This window comes from Manis pentadactyla, chromosome 4, assembly GCF_030020395.1.
Source record: "Manis pentadactyla isolate mManPen7 chromosome 4, mManPen7.hap1, whole genome shotgun sequence".
Lineage (NCBI taxonomy): Eukaryota > Metazoa > Chordata > Mammalia > Pholidota > Manidae > Manis > Manis pentadactyla.
The window spans coordinates 185,856,379-185,877,487 of NC_080022.1; the positions used below are offsets into that span (position 1 = coordinate 185,856,379).

The 21,109-nt window shown below is 57.7% G+C and overlaps 1 protein-coding gene across 6 annotated transcripts in view; it reads left to right on the top strand.

Annotated features, from left to right (window-relative positions):
* SEPTIN9 (septin 9) overlaps positions 1-21,109 on the top strand; it is a 144,434-nt gene that overhangs the window by 10,779 nt on the left and 112,546 nt on the right. For 5 of the 6 annotated variants that reach the window (XR_008997476.1, XM_036900124.2, XM_057501735.1 and 2 more), the window contains exon 2: positions 4,057-4,113. Coding sequence is in view for 4 of the 6 variants with exons in the window: in XM_036900124.2 (XP_036756019.2) it covers positions 4,057-4,113 (57 nt within the window). In the remaining 2 variants the exon portion in view is untranslated. Of the gene's footprint in view, positions 1-4,056; positions 4,114-12,500; positions 12,926-21,109 lie in introns of those variants that run through there. The other variant, XR_008997478.1, reaches the window with a different exon arrangement.

Consider the following 21,109-nt stretch of genomic DNA (forward strand, 5'->3'; position numbering starts at 1 on the left):
GTCTGCAAGGCCGCTGTGCCAAGGGAGCTGCATCTGGCAGGGGCAGGGGTGGAGTTTACCCCAAATAGTTTTTGCCGCCTGGAGGTGGGCTCTGCCACAGGCTGTGCCCGCGGCTCCATGCCCCGGATGCTGGCTGCATAAGGAAAGTGCCTCCCAGGGCCCCCTCCGCATGCCCAGGATGGCCCTCTGTCGCTGAAGCACCAGCAGCCCCGCCTCTCTGGCTGCTCCTTTCCTCTGCGTGTTCCTTGTTCGGGGCCCTGGCCAACAGCAAGGCCCCACCAACTTCCTTCTACTGTCTTTTGACTCATCTAATTTCAAGCATGTTTTTAATCTCACGGCCTTGACATATTCAACTTTACTGGTGTTTGTCACTGGCCTGGACTTCACGAACATTTACAAAACGGCCTTTGCTGTGGCCTAGGAGTTTCTGGGGCAGCCAGGGCTGGGAGAGCACTGCGATTCTGAGCATCCCAAGCTGTATGTTCTCTGGATCTGGGAAACTGCCCTGCTATTTCCGCCACCTGGGGGGCCTGGGATGGGGGGTGATTGACTTCCGTTAATTGGGACGGAGTTAAGTGGAACTCCTGGCAGCCTTTCCTGGGGTAGCAGTGCCCCCACTGAAACATACCAGGTGCCTTAGTTGTAACTTACGTTTTGTTAAAATGCATCAGCATAGGGCAGCCAAACTTTGTTAATTCCTAATTATAGATCTCTGGGTCCTGGCTGGCATCTGTGGCTGGTGAATAATAATAATCAATAATAATAATAATAAATGGGCAAATAATGGGAATATTACCACTATTGCGTGTTTGTTTTGTGCCGTGCGCTGCGCTAAGTGCCAAAATGTGTGACCTCGTTTAATCTCAGTCACATATGAGCAGGCGCCACCCTGTCCTCACCCCACAGGTGCGAAGCTGAGACTCAGAAAGGGGAGGTCATTTCCCGGGGCTGCAGCTGGGAGTCTGGATTCGAACCCTGTTCAGCCCGACCCAGGCTTTGGCCTCTGAGCACTCAAGTAATTCGGTCTGGGATGGCGCCAGACAGCTGGATTTCAAACCATCTCCTCCCTTCCCGAATATGTTTTATTTTAAAATCACATAAAAATAACTCAGTTCTCAACTGGAACGACCGAGCGTTTCGATGTCTGGGAGGTTTTCCGGCTACCTTTTTTCTGGACTCAGACTCGGTAACTAGGTCGGAGGAACCAGACTTTGGGGCTCCTGGCCTGGGGTCCCCCCAGGCCGTGGGGGCGGCACTGCGGGAGCTTGTTGGGGAGCCTCCCACCGGGCCACCTCCCTCCTCAGAAACAGCAAGCCTGGCATCTCTGTGCCAGGGACGGCCTGTTTTGAGAAGTAGGAAAAATAAACAGTGTAAATAAAATAACTCTAGCCGAGAAATCTGGGACAGAGCTCTTTTCTTCGTTACCGTCCCTCCACCCCACCCGCCTTTGGGGAGAAGTGAGCCCAGAACAGTCTTTGGGGACCAGAGCCTGAGGACAGGGGGTGGGTGTGAACTTGAACGGATCCTCCTCATTTTCCCCTTCGCCCTGGGGCACGGGTGGGTGTCCGGTGGGCCCAGGGGGAGTCGCTTCCAGAAGTGACTCAGTCCTCAGGAATGCGTTCCCGGTCCTCGGTGCCTCACCCCACGCTCTTTCCCTCTTGGGGACTTGTGGGATTTACCGGCTCAGCTGTGGCTCACTGGTGCCACTCTCAGCCCAGCAGCTGGGCCTCTAAGTAGCTTCCAGTGTGCGTGTGTGTATTTGGGGAGGGGTCAGGCGATGACAGGTCACATCGTTTGCAGGGCTGCGCCCCGTGTGTGGAGGGGGTCCCAGCCAGCGTGGAGGCGAGGCGGGCTGGCGCCGGGCTGCCCAGACTGACTCCTCTGCCCCCTCAGCAGCCTCGGGATCAGTGCCAGCCTCCCACCCCTCCCCTCCTGGCGCTGGGCCGCCCACCGGAGCCACTTGGGGCCCACCCTCTCCTGGTCTTAAGGGGCCTGTCAGTTCTGGGAGCCAGATGCCACAGGGTGAGGCCGAGGTCCAGCCTCTCTGTCCAGCAGGGCTGGCCCGGAATCCCTGGACCTCTGCGGCAGGCTGGTTTCACTGCTCAGCAGGTGAGCAGACACTTCATCAGAGGCAGGCACTCCCCGCTCTGCCGTGTGAGGTCACCGTACTAGCCAGGGTTCTCCAGAGAAACAGAGCCAGTGGGACAGAGGGGGATTCATCCTGAGGAATCAGCTTATGTAATTATGAGGCTGAGGAATCCTGCTGGCCACCGTCGGGGTGCCGGAGCCCGGGAGCCGGTGCTGAGGCTCAGTCCACGTCCAGAGCCTAAGAGCTGGGAGCCGACGGTGCGAATCCCAGTCCTGGGAGAGCCGATGTTCCAGCCGGGCAGGGCGGGTCCTCGCTCCCGCACCCAGTGATGCGGTCAGGTTGACAGATGGCCAGCCATCGTGGTCACCAGCATGGCTGGGGCGGGGCTGGTGGCTCTGTAGCGAATCTGACTTCCGAGCCTCACTTCTCTCCTCTGAAGCGGGGGCGATGGCATCTGCCTTGTTGACTTGTCAGGTCGGGTGGATGGATTGGGCATAAAGCTCGCGGCTGTTGTGGAGACTCGGTGAGGGGCGTGGCTGTGACTGCACAGCCCCCACCGGCCCCTCAGGGCTCAGCGTGGCCCGCCCTGTCTCCTTGCCACCCAGCCAGCCACTCCTCGGGCGGAGCTCATGCCACACACATCCCTTGCAGTATTGTTCACATGGTGGGTGGGTTCAACTAATTTGGGGACCATCTTGGGGTCCTCCCTGGCCTGGAAAGAAGCCAGGCCTGGTAGCAGGTATCTGTCAATACCAGACCCTCAAGGATGGACTGTGCCCCTTCTGTTGTCATTGCCAAGTCCAGTATAGGAGGCTGCCTGTGTCCCCCAAGGGCTGGATGTGAAGCCAGGTCTGTAAGTCCCCAGCTTGGGATCTGGAACCTTTAGAAGCAGCACTGATGACATTTGCTCCCCGCTGGTCTTAGCGGAGGAGTGGGTTTGTGGAGTGAGTGACTGTTACAGGGGCATCTCTGGAGGACTACAGGAAAGGAGCTGACATCTCTGACCGAGCACTCTGGGTGGGTATTAGAAGTCGGAGGCTGCAGGCAGGTGTCTGCAGGAAGGCCTTTGCTCGCCAACTTGGGGTAGCCCTGCAGTTCTTCAAGGGATGGCCTGGTTGCCCAGGCAGCTCCACCCAGAGCACCGTGATCTGGCAGCGACTGGTGGCCACTTGCAGCTCCCGTGGCTACCCATCCTGCCAGCCTCTTGGGTTTGCTTGGCTTAGCACATCGGCAAATCTCCTCAAGTTGGGACGTGTCTGCCATAAGCCACTCCGAGGAGCACGTGCTGGGCCAAGGGGTGTGTGCAGGGAGGGAGCCCGTGTAGCACGAGGCTGAGTTAGTCCAGGACTCTTCTTATTCCCTCTTGGAGACTGGGGGAGAGAACAGCTCGCACTCCTGCCTTCCAAATCCGGCCTGCTCTGCCCAGCCCCAGGAACAAAGGGGATTGGGTCAGGGATGCCAGTGCAGGGCAACCCTGATTCACTAGACAGGTGGACGTGGTTATGCCAGGGGGCTGGCTGGAGCTTGACTTCATGCCAGGACCTCTCTCCATCCCAAAGAGTCATTCATGGTGGTGTGGCACACTTGAGCCAAGCCCAGATTTTGGAGTTTGATGGACTTGAGTTTATTCTGGGCTCAAGTCCTGGTAGCTCTGTGATCTCAGGCAAATTACACAACCCCACTGGGATTCAGCTCCTTTATCTGCAAAGTGGTGTTACTACCATGAGGTTAGGTGGAAAATGTGTGTATAGGGTTTGACCCAGTGCACAGCCAGCAGCCAGTGGCCAGCAGCCAGATGCCAGTAGCTATCACTGCAGGTGTTACTAGGTGTGACCTGGGAGGATGAGGGCCTCTGGCCCCACAGGGACTGGTTTCTGGTTCTGGAGCCCCTGGAAAGAGCTGAAGTGAGGGTATTAGGCATCCCCCAGCAGCCTTGTGTGACCTTCGCCCTCTGCCTTTGTCTTTAGGAGTCACCCGGACCTCCAGTAGCCGTCTCCGGAGGCTTGGCGACCTTCCTGGCCCAGGTAAGTGACTTGGTCATCCTTGGCCCCTTGCTCTTCTGGTCCAGGCCCTGGATCCCACTGGCCTTCTCAGGTGAGGGGGCCATTTCCCTGTTGTCCAGGGAGACACTGCCTTTGACGGCTCCAGCGCAGGGGACTTTCTGGCCTGCTGCCCACAGCTCTGCCAGAGGCGAGCCTCGGTGGTGGGAAACCCCCCTCTCCAGGGGTGGGCACCCGGCAAAGGAGAGGGCCTGGGAGTGCCAGACAAAGGGGAGTGGGCAGGGCGGTGCTGCAGGGTGGCCCCGGTTGAGGTGCTCACGAGGAGGGTGCCCTGGGGCGGCTCTGCACCCATTCAGTCCATGATCCACATCGCCAGCTCCCTGAGGCCCTGCTCAGGGAGGTGCTTCTGTGACAGCACATTTGGCACATGTTGTCAAGTAGGTGGGTCCCAGAGGTTGTCTGGAGATGGTCTTACTGCTCTTCTGTGGGTGCTTGTCTGGTAGCCGCTTTTTCAAGGACACTGGGGCCCAGAGACGAAGGGGCTCGACGATCCTAGAGCCCACATCCCACCTTCTAGACTGGCCTGTCCAGGAGAACTTCCTGTGACAGTGGAAATGTCCCACGTCTGCTCTGTCCAGTACGGTGGGCCCTAGTCACACGTGCCTGTTAATCGCCTCGTGTATACATTGTTTGGTTTATTTTATTCATTCATTTGCACAGAATTATGTAATTTATTTAAAATTAATTTCTACTTACTATCTACATGTGGGCAGTAGCTATGAAATGAGAGAGTTCTAGATCATGCTGGCTACCTAGGAATCCTGAATTCTGTACCCAAATGTTCCTGTGCCTACTTGTGGGGCCATTAAATCTCTCCTCATGTGTGTCTCCAGAGGTGTCACCCACCAGGGGCTGGGCACCCTCGGGGTCCATGGGGTGGCCGAAGGGTGTTTCTGTGCAGGGAGTGGGACTTGCAGTAGGGGTGATGGGAGATGGCGTGTGGATGTGCAGGTTGTGATGTCCACATGAGTGTGGACGAGGCCCCTTGTGGTGCAGGACGGGCTGGGTATGGGAAAGAAGGGTGGCGCCTGGCTGGAGGCCTGCAGGGTGGCGGAATGATTCACATCTGTGGTTAAGCAGAGCTCCACCCCCACAGCCAAGCAGGCTGCTAACCACTGGACTGCCCAGCTGCCGCTGTGGTTCTGGGGGACGGTCCTGGGGCCCCCTGCCTCTGCAGCTGGCCTGCTGCTCCATCTCCCTCCCTTTCTGCAGTTGGGCTGGGTCTAGGGGCTTTGCCCTGTGCCTTCTTGGACAGAGGCCCCTTTGCTTGGGGGTGAGGTCTCAGGAGGTTGGTGCCCTGGACTGCGTGGACATAGCCTCTCCTGGCCAATGCTTCCCTGAGCTCAGACAGGCCAGTTCTGTGCCGTCAGCACTTGGCAGCTGTGACCATGGCTCAACTTGGAAACCTAAGGCATAATTTGCCAAAGCCCAAAGCTGCAAGCTGGTGTTCTGGGTTTTGCATGAGATGGCCTGCTGACACACGAAATCCTCTCCCTGCGGGTCTCTGTGGGCTCTGGCCTGAGATGCCCTTTCCTTGGCTTCCTGGCTCCAGCTCTTATCCCTGGCTCTGTGCGGCTCGGCCCAGGCAGGGTTCTTTCCTGGACCCAGCCTCTCAGGCCCCATTCCCTCTGACCCTTGCAGAGTCGTCCTCTGGAACTGCCACTCCCCACCCTTGCTGGACCGCCTCGTCCCACACTCTTCTGCCTCATCTCCTGTGTCTACAACCCTGCGCCTCTCCCCCCTGACAGAGGCAATGGGGCCACGTCGCAGGCCCTCTCCTCCTTGGGTTTAGGTTCTTCATGCTGGTCCTCATTTGAGCTTAGGACTGGTCATGCCGGGCACATCTGTGCTGTGTGCTGGGCATCTGCAAGCAGAATGCATCTTGTCCTGTGCAGCCTCGTTGTGCGTCCAAAGGGAGTCGGCTGCTGTCTTTGCTTTTACATGCAATGTGGTGGTTTTGAGATCTATCTACGTAGGGCCACATAGCTTAGCTCATGTATCCTGACGACAGGCAAGGTCACCCGTGTGGAGGCCGAATCATCTACCCCTTGGCCTGCTGCTGCAGGACCATGGAAGGCTTCCTCTGTTGTGAGCATCCTCATGTGTCCTGTTCACACGCATGTTTCCCTAGGCAGGCCGCCTGGGTTCTGGGGGTGCCTATGCTCAGCCCTCCCAAGTGACCTTCTGGTTTGTTCCCACACTTGCCCACTTTCGCAGACCCCTGTCTCTGGCCGACCTTTGCCTGGGTCCCAAGTGCTTCCTTACTGCCTGCAGCCCAGCCCGACCCAGCCTGCTGGTCCTCCCAGCTGGGATCCCTGGAGCCTTCTCCTTCTGCCCTGACATCTAGGTATCCCGCTTCATACCTCAAACTGATAGCCTCATCCCCAGCCCAGCCTCATCCCTTCTGTAGTGGGTTGACCAATGTCCCCCCAAATTCATGCTTGTCCAGAAGCCCAGAAGGTGGCCTGACTTGGAAATAGGCCTTTTACCGCCATGATTGGTTAAGGGCCTCGAGATGCAGACTTACTGGAGTAGGGTGGGCCCTAAACCCAGTGGTGGGGTCCTTACAAGAAGAGGCGAGACAGGGACACACAGGGAGAGGCTACGGGGAGATGGAGCAGACATTGAGTGACACCCCGAGCCCCTGAGCACTGGCAGTGACCTGAGGCTGGAAGGGGCCAGGAGGGATTTTCCCCTGAGCTTCTGAAGGGACCACGGCCCTGCTGACACTGGACTTCTGCCTGGAGAATCGTGGGAGAATGTGTTTCCCTGTCACAGCCGCCCATGTCACACAGCGTGTGGTGAGTTGTGACCGCAGCCCCAGGATGCACTTCCCACCTGGTTGTTGTGGGCCGGTAACCCTCCAGCCACAGAAGAGTCTCCCTAAAATGCTGCTTATCGAGGATGAGTCTCTGCCCTTATGGGGTCACCTGACTAGGGTCCAGCATGAGCCTGGCTGGCTTTCCCGCAGCTCCTGCTGCACCCCACTTCTCTCTGTCCCGCTCGTGCACCCCTTAGGGAAGGCTTCCCTGCTCTAGGCCCAGCCGGGGCCCCGCCCAACAAGTTCTCAGCCCGATGTGGACACTCAGCGGTACTTATTTTCTAACCGTCAACGTTGACAGTAAGCACCGGAAGGGTGGGGCCTGTTGAGCTGGTTCCCCACTATTTCTCCAGGGCACTGCAGCAAGCCGCCTGGCACAGAATAGCTGCTCAGTAAATGTGTTGAATGGCTGTGTGGGCTGAAGGGAGGGCATGGGCCTCTGTGGCAGGAGCTGGTTGAGGAAGGGACCACTAGGTCTCTGCTGCCTCCCGACCGTGCTCCTGAGCTCCCATGGGCGTGCCTAGCTTGGCACTTCCTCTCCCACCCCATGACCCTGCTTCCCTTTGCTCCTCATGCATCTCAGCCTTGCCATTTACCCGCATTCTCCAGCAAGGAGTCTCAGTGTCATCGGTGTCCTCTGCCTCCGCAGCACCCCCAGGTCAGCAGGCTCCCAGGATCTTGTCAACTCACCTTTCCCCCAGATGGCCCTTGTCAGAGCTGCCCCTGGTGCCTCTCCTCATCCCCCCCCCCCACCGGGGGCTCCTCCCTGACCAGCTGACATCCAGTGGGCATTTACTGAGACCTGTGTGTGTGCCAGGATCTGGGCCACAGGCTGCAGCCTCATGATCATTCACAGCAGACCCGGCCGTGGTCTTGGTTCCCTCCACCCTGCAGTGGGAACTGCAAACCCAAGGGCAATGGTCGTCATGCGCCCCAGCCTGGCCCAGGCCTCCCTGCTGCTCCTGGCACTCTGGCCTCAGAGGGTCACAGCCCCAGAGCCCTTCCTCACCTTTGAAGGCAGCTGTGACCCGGCCTGTAAGCCTCCTTTCTCAGGTCAGCCTCGGGGATTTCTGCGTCCTCCCCACCCAGAGGCCTGTGGGCTCTTAGGGCACAGAGAAGGCAGGCAGTAAATGCTGCTGAATTGGAGCTTGATAGGAGAAGCTTAGGGGAATCGACCAAAGCACGTAGAAATACCTGCCTTCTTTTGCCTTGGCCGAAGAGTAACTTTCCTCCCTGTTTGCCTTCCGGGGAAGAAATTTGTGGAGAACGAGCATCTCCAGGAAGGAGGAAAGGGGAAAGCAAGACGCATCTGCCAGGGCAGCTGGCAGGCGCGCGTGGCTGCCCACCTGCTGATTGCTGAACACACTGAGCGCCCAGCTCCCCGGCACCTCCGCGTGCGCTCAGCGGCTGCCCCGACATGGTGAATGTGGCAGATACAGAACACGTGCATCATGGCAGAAAGTTCTTCTGGGCGGTGCTGGCCTGGGTAATCTACACACTGGGTCCTCAAATTCATTGTTCATCCAGCAAGGACGTAATTGGGCCCCCACAGAGCAGGCAGAATGGGGGGCTCCCAGCGGGAAGTGAAAGGTACCGGGTTTTCAGGGCATTTCAGTATTCTGGGGGGGAAATTCAAACCCTGGGGCCCCGGGGAAGACTCCACCAAGGACCTGGGCCTTCTTGCTCTGCACAGGCATCTGGGGGCCTCTGCGTGGAATGAAGCGCCAGCTCCTGGCTCCGGCCGGGCTGCAGCCTGGGACGGACGGCTGAGCGTGAGGGCCGTTAGCGGTGGACTTTGGCCCGGCCTGGGCTGCTTCTCTCCATTGTCTTGGTTTTCTTCCACGCTGACCTGGAAGAACTCCCAAAGCAACAGGCCAGCCCAGGCTGTTAGCACCGGTAAACCCTTCAACAGTCCCAAGGGCAGGGAGTCGCTGGACTGTATTTATTTAGGAACAGTCAAAACTTGAGGCACAATAAAAGTGGAGAGAAGATTCCAGAGAGGAACGCAACCGGCCCCAGGCCCGGAATCTGTCTTGCTCTGGGAGGCTGCAGGCGGCCAGACTGGGGCTGGTCCTGGAGGGTCTCGGCTGGCTGCCCATCTGCTGGCAGGTACAGTAGCAGTGGCTGCAGGAGGGTCAGCCGGAGGGGGTCATGGATGCAGCTCTTTATTTTTAGCTCAGGGAAGCAGACATCAGTGGCTGAGTCTGGGGATGAGCAGGAAATAAATGGAAAAGCCATTTTTAGGGTGAGAGGTGCAGCTCAGAGCTCGTTAGGGAGGTTTCACAGGTGCCCGCGTGAGAAGAGGGGCAGGGAGAGGTGGTGGGAAGCCAAGCCCAGAGCCACGGAGAGGGTCCTTTCAGCCCGATTCCTCTTCCCCCAGGTCCTCAGAGGCTCTGCCAGAGCACGCAGTGGGGGCAAGGCTGCGTCCATCTGTCAGCCTTCCTGAGGCCCCTGCCGCCAAGTCAGAGTCCCCCGGAATGCCTGCTCCCTGTCTTGTTCCCTTTCTGCATGCCTGGGCCAGCCTGGGCCCCTGGCCTGGTGGCAGGAGGCCAGGGCACCCTGGGACCAGTCTCCTCTTACTTTTAAGACGCAGATGCATATTTGAGGGAGGGGACACCGCTGTGCCTTTAAAGTCAAAGCCTGGCCACTTCCTCCTTGCCCTGCACAGAGCTTGTCACTGGCGATGGTGACATGGAGAGGAGGAGGCCGTGTGCAGGCCATGGGTACAGGTCTGTGAGGAGGAAGGGCAGAGGCACCGCCTTGAGAACTGTCTGGAAGGGGCTGCTGAGCAGCAGTGCGCAGCCGGGATGGGGGCAGGCTGGGGGGCCGGGAGCTAGGGCTTGCTGGCTGGCACAGCATTTCCCAGAGCTGTGGTGGGGGGAGCGGGGAATCCTGCCTTCGATGGACAGTGTGCATTGCCCTGGTGTGGGGCATGCTGAGTTGAAGGAAACCAGCCACCTCACTGGGATGGCTCGCTGCGCTGCTATGCTGATGTGCCCAGTGAATCTGAGACAAAGGTAAGGTTTCCTTAGCCGTGGAGCCCTGTTAGGTTCTGGAGGGCAAGCCACACGGGGACTCACTGTGGGGTGTGGGTCTGGCCTGCCCCGGCAAGTCGCCCCCTGAGTGGGGAGTGCTGGCGACGAGGTGGGGCTCCACGAGCAGTGGAGGCCTGGCTGTCCCCTCCCTCCACTGCCTGGCTCCCCCCACCCCGGCGCCTGGCCGCTCAGCCGGCCCATGACTAACTCAGGCCTCCTCAGAGCCAGTCAGGGCTGCCAGGTTTTCGGTTTCAGATTATTCTCTGCTTGGGCCAGAATGCTTGGATTCGTAGGCATGGTGGGGGAACGGACCCCGCGCCAAACTGCTAGGGAAGGTGGGGGGCGGCTGAGGGTCTAAGCTGTGCTCAGCAGATGCACTGGCCGCAGCAGTGACATGCACAGCCTGGGAAGGCGGCACCTGCAGGAGGTGCCCACCTGGCCCCCCTGCATTTCCACCAGCTGGCCTGAGCCTGCCCACTGCAGCCGGAGAGGGTGCTGGGGTCCCACGTGGCTTTAAAGGGGTTTCTTCTTTATACCTTTTCTGTAGTTTCTAAATGAAATAAAATGAATATATATTAACATTTATAATCAGAAAAACCAGTAAGAATTTTTTTTTTAATTTGAAAGGATATTAAACAAATCAAAAGCCTCCATGATTCCCATTGTTCTAACTCAGCAATCATTAGCGGTCGGCTGACTGTGATGTTTTAGGATGAACCATCATTACCAGTGAGCGTTATGCAGTGAATGTTAGCTCTTCAGTCTGTGGTGTCTGTGTGAGTGTCCTGGTGCTGCCGTAACAAATTTCTACAGACTGGGGAGGCTTACAACAACCGAGATTTATTTGCTCACAGTTCTGGAGGCCAGAAGTCTGCGATCGTGGTGTCGGCAGGGCTGTGCTCTCCCCAAAGGATCCAGAGAGAATCTATTCCTTGCCTCTGGCAGCTTCCAGGGGCTGCCAGCAATCCTTGGCTTGTGGCTGCATCACCCCAGTCTTTAGGGGCAGCATCTTCCCATCCCCTTCTCTGTGTGCATGTCGCATCTGCCTGTCTCTTCTGAGAGGACGTGATGGCATTTGGGGCACCCCATAATCTAGGGTAGTTGCTCTATCTCAAGATCCTTCACTTAATCTCCCATCTATATTAACTCTCCACATAAGGTCCCATTTACAGGTTCCAGGGATTAGGATATACCTTTGGGGGCCATTATTCAGCCTGCTACCATGCCTGAAAGTCCCTGGGACTCCCTTTGGTTGAGACACTGTCCCCACTTTTCTTCACCATGCAGAGCCACCTTTGGGGCATCCCTCTAGGCTCTACTGGGAGTGGAGGAGAGGTGGTTGTTATTTGGTGTCTCCCAGAAGGCTGGAAATTGCCCCTGACCCTAGAAGATGCACTTGCTACCTGGGAAACTGTATTTGGGGTCCTGTCCTGGGCAGGAGGGGATGGAGACTTTGACCATGCCATCCAGCAGAGAGCTGTGCACGGGCCTCTGTGGCAACATGTATCTCACGTGGTAGCATGGGACCACAAACTCAGGGGCCACTGGGGGCCCAACAAATAATGAAAATAAATACGGGGGCTGTGAGGACCAGAGTAAACTGGAAAATGCAGTTTCATGTAAAGGGGGCAGTGGCCTCCAGACCAACCCCACGTGGCTGGGTTGGAAGGCTCACCCTGTGTGACCACAGGCCTTTCCTTTTCCAAGAGAAGTGGAAAATCTGGGGTTCTTAGCGGAATAGCCTGAGTGTTCAACGTTGGCATGAACACACATTTTCTTTAAACGGGGCCAGGCAGGCAGAACCCATTTCATCATCTCAGCTTGAGGAACTCCGATTTCAGCCCTTGAGTAGAAAGAAGCTCAAAGAGCAGAGGGATGCCCTCCAGTCCCGGGCTGCCAGCCCAGGCCCTCTAGCCCTGCCTCTGGCCTGGTGCTGGCTGGGGCCCCGTGGGTTACGGGGTGAGCAGCCTCCAGAAACCCCAGGGGGAGGCAGGAAACAGCCCCGAACCCGGAGCCCCGTGGGCCCCATGTCCCCTCCCAGAGAAGCGCCGAGTCCAGGGGAACCAGTGGTAAGGAGCCGGGGCTCCCTCCCTGGGGACAGCTGGGGACTCACTGACTCATGAGTGTGGGGTAGTAATCTTCCAGGAAGCCTCCATCCCGCTCTCCCTCTCGGTTTGGGTGGGGACGGCCAGCTGCCTCTGCCGCCACAGGCTGTCGGGACGCCGGGCGTCTGCAGGGGTGACTTTGCCGGTTCGTCCGGGCAGGTGCTCCTCGGCTGCCTGTCCCCCTTCCAGCCAGGTTGGGGCCGGGGAGCAGGGCTGGGTGCTGGAGGCAGGCAAGGCAGGACCAGGCTTTGCAGACTCTCAAGCCAAAGGAAACTAGCATCGCGGCCGGGGGAAAATGAAAGACTTTGGAAGTCGCCAGGAATTTGACTCTGAGCTGGTTTCCAAGAGGCTAAGTTAAGCGTCTCCAAGTGGATATTACAAAGGAGCAGCCAGCCGGCAGAGGGGCTGGAGGGGGTGGAGAGAAGGCGCCGGAAGCCGCACGCCGCACCTCTGAAGCCACCGCGCACAAAGCCCAGACGGCCTGGGCGCCGGAGGACCAGGCCACGCGCGCCCCCTTGGCCTCTTTTTCCTTCTCTCTGGCTCCCCTTTCCCTCCCGATTCAAAAAGACGATGCTGCTTCAGCTTGGAGCACAAACATATGATCAGCACATGGAAATGTGGTAATTTGGATGCATTCGTGATTGCAACAGATTGAAGAAATTAGACCAGACAAAGAGTGTTTTTGGAGGAGGAGGAAGAGGCAGAGAGGGAGGGCGTCGGGGGTGAGAAAGGGGAGGACGCCTCTGGAGAGGGGGTCGCCAGACTCCCGCCTGCTGCTAAATATCCCGTAGTGATGGAGAGAGACCGGATCACAGGTAGGCCCCCTCCCACTGCTGCCCCCCAACTTAGGCTGTGTTTGTGCCTTGGGAAGTGAGCGGCCAGAGGTCACTTTTACTCATCCTTGTGGACGTACTTCTTTTCCTTTTGACTGTTCTGAGGTGGTGGGACGTAGCGTTCCGAAGCTGGGCTTCTTGAAGTCTGGCTTTTATGCAAACTCTGCCCTCCTGCCCCAACTCTTCCTCTTGCTGTTTGCTGTCCGTTCCCAGTGTACCACTTCTGCATCTTAGGACAACTGTGAATGCTGAGCCTGTTGGCACTGGACACCAGGAAAGGGGGGGACCGTGTCCCGTGCGCGGGTCAGCGGCGGCCCTGGGGATGCTAGTTGGTGGTTTGTTTGTTTGCCGTGTGGTTTGTTTCCTCGTTGCCTTCATCTCCTCGCTGGAACAGCATTTTGGTGCCTTCCCGGGAGTTGATTACAGGGCTGGGAGCTCCTGGTGCTCAGATGAGACATGCAAACGCGTGTGTGCGTGCATGTGTGTGCACACACAGCAGAGAGAGCTTGTCCTGTTCTGCCTGCAGCTTGGGAGATTAACTGGGGCGAATCCCAATTGGGGGTGGGGGTCATTTGGGCCCTGTACTCACCTAGAAGCCCTGCAACCTGGAGGGCGTACTGAGGACCATCCGTGGTTACCAAGGGCTGTTTTAGGACAGAAAGGTGAGCAGATGCAGGCTCTGCTCAGATTCTGGAGCAGAATCACAGTTTAATTCATCTGGCTGTCACGTCAGGGAAGGCATGATGGCAGACACTGGGTCTGGGGCTGGAGGGGCCTTACTACTCTCTGGATCAGTCCACACCCCCTGTGGGGTCCAGCTTCTCAGAGACATTCCAGGGGGCCATTCATGTTGGCAGCCCCGGGAGTGGGCACAGGGCTGCGGGCTGGGCGAGATTCAGCAAAAGAGGAGGAAGGAGGTGCCCTGAAGCCATCCCAGCTGAAGACCCACTTCCCCAGGACAGACTGCCTCTGTCCCTTCAGCTGGGCATGGCCCACTGTGTCCAGGCCAGCGTCTGACGTCGCCTGAGTCATCCCTGTTCAGTGTGGTGCGGGCCACGGACGGCGCGCCCCACATGCCAGGTGCGGGGTTACTGCAGGTCTCAGGCACCCTAGGGCATCAGTCTCTGGGCTTCAAGTGTCCTGAGTGGACCCCAGGGCCTTAGTGAGTCTAAGAATGTCACCCCACAGGTACCATTGGCCCTGGTCTGTTGTTTGCCATTGTGTGTGCTGTGGGGGTGGGGAGCCCCAAGAGACCAGAGAGGAGGAAGGCCGTCTCAGGAGGGAGGCCTTGCTGCTCCAGGGGCCGGTCAGATCCTGGTGTGACAGCCACCAGGAGGGGAGCTGCTGGGCATGGGCCTGTGTGTGTACTCGTGTGCCACTGGGCACGCACCAATGCACCCAGCAGACTGGCCACAGGAGCCTGGTGGGAGGCAAGGCCGCCTGTGCTTGGGCTCAGTGGCCCAGATCCTCTGCAGGTAGATGGGTGCAGTCGGCAAGCCCTGTTCTCAGGCTGGCAGGGGCTGTAGGTCAGGGGGCGCTGAGCAGGCCTGTGTGGGGCCTGTGGGGACGAGGCCTCCACCAGCCTGGCTGGCAGGGCCTTGGGATCCTGGGGTCTGGCCTTCATTTTACAGGTGACCAAGCCAAGGCCAGCTGGGTGGCCACCAGGGGACACAAGCCAGGGAGGGGGATTCTGGGGAAGTGAAGGCAGCATCCTGGAACCTCCTGGGATAACTGAAGCCCAGTTGCTTCTCATGAACTGAACAAAACTGCCTTTGAGAGTCAGCTCTGCACCTTCAGGTCAACTGTGCTAAGTGCCACTGCCCTCAGCTGAGGATGGGACAGTGGCAGATGTTGTGGGGACCTTCTCTCAGGATGTCCTGGAGGAAAACCCCTCCTCAGAGGAAGAACTGGTACTTTCTATGAAATCCTCATTTGGATGCATTTTCATTAAAAATACTTCTTTTCAAAACTCAGAAACTGGTTACAGATGTGAATGAAAATTAAAGTCCCTGAGCGTTTTTCCTGATGCATCTCTCAGACCTGGTCAGATCTTAACGTTGGTCTTTAATTGTGACTCAGCTCTTACTCAGCCCTCGGAGGGCTGAGTTCCATCCTGCCCCTGCTGACTTACACACGTCCCTCTGCGGCCCGGGCCTCAGTGTCCTAACCTATAAGGTGAGGGAGTTGGCCCAGCCTGGCCCAAGGCAGCGTCCCCCACCCCAGTGGACTTCTGAGCCTACTGTGGGGTCCCTCCTTATCGGCAGGCACCCTGTGTCTCCTGTAAGGCCAGGTGGCATGACAACTGCCTCGGTCCCTAGCCGAGCACCAGCAGAGGGGGGGTGGGGGCCAGGATGAGTGTGTGGACCGGGGCCTGCCGGCTGATGCCCAACCTGCCCATTTCCAGACCTGGTGGCTGCTGCACATGCACCACTGGGCTGGCGGGGAGGGAGTGAGGCCTGCCACCCTCAGGGCAGGGGGACTGGGGCAGGTATGGGTGGCCTGAGGGACCCTTAGATCTGCTGTCTCCTTTTTCTGGAGTGCAGCCCCTGCCTGTCTCGTGGGCCTGAGGGCCCCGAGTCCTCCTCGGTGGCCAGGCACCCTCCTGCCCTCCCAGGGGCTGTGGCATTCCCTGGGAAGATGCCGGAGGCTCGTCAGAAGGGCGAGAATGAGTCAGGAGCAGTGACTGGCTGCTGAGACAGAAGGCTGCTCCTTCCAGCCAAGGGTCGGGGTTTTTTTCTTGTTCTGGACTGGCTTTGTGGCTTTTACAAATTAAACAGTTTTATCTTGTTCCAAGTGCTTGTATTTCAGCAGAGGGAGAATCTCCAAGAAGGGACTTTCCACTGGGGAGCTGCTACTCAGCTCAGCGGGGCCGCGGGGAGGGTGGGAACGGCCACGAGGTTACTTGTACGCAGGGAGTGCGGACATCTCCGTGCCTGGTCAGGAACGCTGATGGGGGTCCTAGGGGGCTGGCTGCACGGTCACAGGCTGTCTGCTCTGCCTCTGGGCGTCTGACCGGCGCAGTGAGGTACACAGTGCTCACCCAGGAGAGGGCTGGCACTCTGCTCTTATTAGGGGGGTCCCCTGTCATGGGAGGGCAGGGAGCTGGACACCCCCATGGGGGTAGCTCCTCAGTCCTCACCTGTCCCCATGTGTCTCTGCGTCCCTGGCACCGCTCGCCCATCCTGGACCAGTGCTGCAGGTCTCATGCTTCCTGGGCCTGCTTTGCTCTCTCGGGTTTACTTTCCTGTCTCGCAGCTGAAAGGCAGGGCCCTCATGGCCCTGTAAGAACCCTTCTTCCAAATAGGGCCACATACACATGCATGTTTTTTTGGTGGGGGGAACATTCAACCCTCTCCTGTCCCCACGTGTCCTGCACATGATGATTCCCGTCCCAGGCTCCTCACTGGCCCACTCTGGACCTTGTGGTGTGGGCGTTAGCCTTGTCCACTGGGTCACTTACCCCAGGTGAGGGGTGGAGTTCCAGCAGCTGCCTAGGCGCCTGCCCCTCTCGCCGGCCGAGCACCTTCCCGCTGGGAGCTCTCCCCCACTCCCGATGGTGCCCAGCTGGGGGTGGGGGTGAGGCGGGCAGGCACTGGGGCAGAGGGGACCCAGGACGCAGGTGTGGTACCTGGTCAGTGTGCCTGATTAGGCTTTTGCCTGGTGTGCGTGATGTTTTTGAGCCCAAAATAGGTCTGTCCAAACTTTCTCTGATTAGAGACTAGAGGATTATTTCTATGTAAAGTCCTACTAAGAAATGACATGAACATCACATTGTTATGTATTGAAGAACTTCCTTAAATAACCGCACAGCCTGAAACCGAGACTGTCCTGAGCCGTTTGGGAGTGGTCAGCACAGCCATTCCGTACTGCCAGGGCCTGGGGTGCTCGGGGCTTTGTTCTGGACTCAGGACTCTTTTTTTTAAATGTGGTAAAATATCTACAACATAAAATTTGCCATTTTAACGGTTTTTAGGGGTGCAGTTCAGTGGCGTTAAGTACATTCACATAGCTATGCACCAATCCATCCATCTGCAGAACTCATCTTCCCGAAGTGAAATACTGTCCCTATTAAACACCAAGCCCCCATCCTCCCAGCCCCTAGCAGCCACCAGCCTGCTGTCTGTCTCTATGATGCTGTCACCTCCAGGGACCTTATATAGGTGGACTCATTGCAGGATTTGTCCTTTTGCGTCAGCTTATCTCCTTAGTATAATGACTTCAAAGTTTATCTATGTGTAGCAGGTGTCAGAGATTCCTTCCCACTGAAGGCAGAATGATATTCTGTTATATGGATAGACCACATTTTTTTAATTCATTGTTCTGTGGATAGATATTTGGGTTGTTCCCATCTTTTGGCTATTCTTAACGTTGGTCTTTAATTGTGACTCAGCTCTTAATCAGCCCTGGGAGGGCTGAGTTCCATCCTGCCCCTGCTGACTTATACAAGTTATGGACATGGATGTGCAGGTATCTGCCCGAGACCCTGCTTTCAAATCTTTTTCAAAACTTTTGGGTACATAATCCAGGAGTAGAACTTCTGGATCACATGGAAATTCTATGTTTGATTTTTGGGGAGAACCCTCCATCCTGCTTTCCATAGGAGCTGCACCATTTTACTTTCCCACCAGCAGGGCACAAGTGTTCCAGTTGCCCCACATCCTTGCCAATACACATTATTTCCTGGGCTTTTTTGGGTGGTAGCCATCCTAATGAGTGTGGCATCTCATTTTAGTTTTGATTTGCATTTCTCTTATGATCAGTAGTGTCGAGCATCTTTTCCTGGGCTTGTTGACATCTGAATGTTTTCTCTGGAGGAATGTTTATTCAAGTCCTTTGCCCATTTTTTTATTGGGTTGTTTTTTGCTGTTGAGTGGTAGGAATTCTTTATATACTCTGGATATTAGTCCCCTGTCTGATACATCATTTGTTAATATTTTCTCTCATTTTGTGAGTTGCGTTTTCATACTGTCAGTGGTGTCTTTTGATGCACAGAAGTCTTTAATTTTGATGAAGTCCAATTCATCTGTTCCTCCTTTTACTGCTGGTGCTTTTAGTGTCACACCCAGTCCCAGTGTCTCAAAGCCTTTCCCCTGCGCTGTTTTCTGAGAGCTTTACGGTTTCAGCCCTTGCATTTGGGCCTTTAATCCACTTGGAGTTAGGCTTTGTATATGGTGTGAGGAGAGGCTCCATCTTCATGTCCTGGGCTCTTGATTCAGTCCTTTTCTTTCCCCACACACACCAGGCTTGCTTTGCAGCATGGCGGCGGGTGGGGAAATCCCGGGCTGGGCCGGGCCTTGGTGTTCTCCCTTGGGCCAGCCAGGGAGCCTCAGCTCTGGCCCAGGACACGGGTAGGCGTGTGCTCTGCCAAGAGCAGCCCAGGCCTGGCGCCTTCTGGGCTGTCAGTGGAGGCCAGCGCGGGGTCTCCTGGGGCCTGCTGTGCAGGTGTGCCCCCTGCTCTGGGTGGCCCCCTGCCTGGCCTGCATGTGAGACTGCCTGCATCAGGGCATGGGGCTCAGTGTCTCGGCCTCCTCGGGAAGCCTTCTTCGCCGCCACTCCTTTGCTCCGCCATCTGCCTTCCACTCGGGGCTGGTCACCCATGCTGTCTCCCCTTCTGATGCAGGCGCAAACCTCTGTCCTGAAGCTGTCGCCCAGACCTCTCTGCCCTGAGTTCCTCTGGCACTAGCCCTCCTCTGCCACCCGCACACAGATCCTGCTGGCGGCTGGGCAGTGAATCAGTGCCCCTGGGCTGGGCCTGGAAACACGCAAGCGGTGGGGCGGGACCTAAAGGAGAGTCTGGGAAGATTCCCTCTTACCCAGCAGCCTGAATTTGGAGACCTGTTTGGGCCCCAGGCCCCAGCACAGGACAGAGAGCCACACAGGTTTCGGCTCTGGAGATCCCTCCCTGCCTTTAGACCTTCTGATCCACCCTCCCCCCTTTTTTTTTTTTTACAAAGGAGGAAACTATGACTTGAGCAAAGCTGAATAAACAAGGCAACACACCCTTTGGAAATTAGTGCAGAGGCACCAGCTCTGAGGCTTTGCTGTGAGAACTTAACAGCGCTTCGGGGCTGGGCTGATCTGCGGGAGCAGATGGATGGGCTGGGGCTGCATGACTCCCCGGGGTGGAACCTGCACGCCCGGTGCCCGTTTCTCCGTACTTGCCTAAGTCCTCCTCCCCTAGCTGGTGTGGACATCAGTGACCTCTGCTGTATCCTGTATTTTGAGTCCACCTCCTGTCCTTACATCTCTGGGTTCCAGTTGGAGGACCTTTAGACTCAGGTTGCACCAGTTCATTTAGCAAATACTTGTTCAGGTCCTACTATGTGCAGGCATTTGCCCAGGTTCTTGGCCTGCAGGGAGGAACGAAGAATGTACAGTCCCTGCTCCCTTGGGACTTACAGTCTGAGCTAGATGTCAGCAGCCAGCTGATAAACACAGCAATAGGGGATTTTAGAGGAGGGCTGCCAAGGAACCAAGAGCAAGTGGCCTGGTTGTTACCAGGTGCGTGTGTATACGCGTACATTTTGGAGGGAATTAAGGGATGCCCTCACTCAGGAGGTGATACTGACTGAAACTTCATGACTGGACCAGCGGAAGAGCTGTCAGGCAGAGAGAACAGCAAGTGAAAAGGCTCTGAGGTTGGATCATGGCTGGACTCGTCAGAGAGGGGGCCAAGCCGGAGACCAGTGAGGTGGGCGGGGCCAGGTCGTGCTGGGCTGTGGAGGCCCTGGTGGGGGCTTGTTTTTTCCCTCCCTGTGATGGGTGCCATGTGGAGAGCGGGCAGGACCTGAATGCCCTGTGGCTGCTGGGAGCCGCCTGTGGCAGGTGGGGACGGGAGGCAGGAAGGCCTGGAGAGAAGGGCACTGCGGTTGTCCTTTGCAGTTGGGGCGGGGGGCCTCTGTGGTTGCTGGGTGGGCCTGGGTGGTTGAAGAGGCCGCTGGAGGCACTGACGTGGCGGCCAGCCCTGCCCTGCGGCTGCTGTCTCTAGGAGAGAGCGCTTGTGGCTTCTGGGCCAGGAGACCGCTGGCTGCGGCGTGTTGCATGCTTGGCTGAGGGTGCCGCGGGGGCGAGGGCGAGGCAGCCTGGGTCCTGGGAAGGGGACTCTTGGAGTGGGCAGCCTCCAGGAAGAAAGGCAGGCACTGGGGGAGGAAGCACCACTGTGGGCCTTGTTCCTTCATGTCTCAGGGGTCCCAAGTCCCCGGGCAGGGTCACCGCAGGCCCAGTGTGACACATGTGCTGCGGGGGGCTGACGCCCCTGGTGCTGGTGTGGCCTCAGCCGCTTGCCCCTGGCCCCAGGGTTGCCGGGGGCATTCTTGGAGTCGGCCCTTGGCAGCCGGTCCCGGAATTTCCTTCTGCTCTCCTGGAGGGCTGGGTGGAACATGGGGACAGAAGAGACTTAAGAGCCTCTCTAACAGGACAGTAGTTGCCACCCCACACGGGGGACGTTTTAGTCAAGGCCCTCTTGCTACTTGCAGATGTTCCTTGACCACCCGCAGGGTGCCTGGTGGGTGGCACAGGCATGACGGTGGAGCACAGAAGGCTAACCCCAGGACCTGAGGCCTCACCTGTCCGTGGCTTTGCCTCAGGCCCATGTCCCACCCTGGCCCCTGCTGCCGCTGGTGATTATGCTGGGCGGCCCTCGGTCCAGACTTTGCTCCCCACTGTCCGGCCAGCCCGGCCCTGGCTGGCTTGTCCCTCCATCCTCACAGCGGGTCCTGGCGGGGTCCAGGTGCACTCTCAGGAGGCACATTCCATCCATGGGTGCAGGGCTGTCAGCTGTGCCCACTGTGGGAGATGTCATGGGCTATTGTTATCCCATAATAACGAAAGAAATAGAGCTTTGGAATGATTGATGCCACCATCTTTCCAAGCCCAAGGATCTTCAAAGCGTCCTGCCCCTGATGGCACCGTGTCTGAGGACGAGGGAAGGGGCTGGGGTGAGGGGCGTCTGGGGCTGTGCCTCTGTGAGGTGCGTTGGAGGGTGGGGGTGCGCGGAAGAACGGCCCGCAGAGAGCGTCCGGCGGAAAGGGGGAGGAGTGGATGGGCAGGCCTGGGTTCCGAGACATGCATCTTCCAGGCATGGTGCCCCCAGGTTTTCTGCAGGGAGGGGCTCGCCCAGCCTGAGGAAGGGGCAAGGGCGCCTCCCAGCCTTTGGGAGAGGCGTTC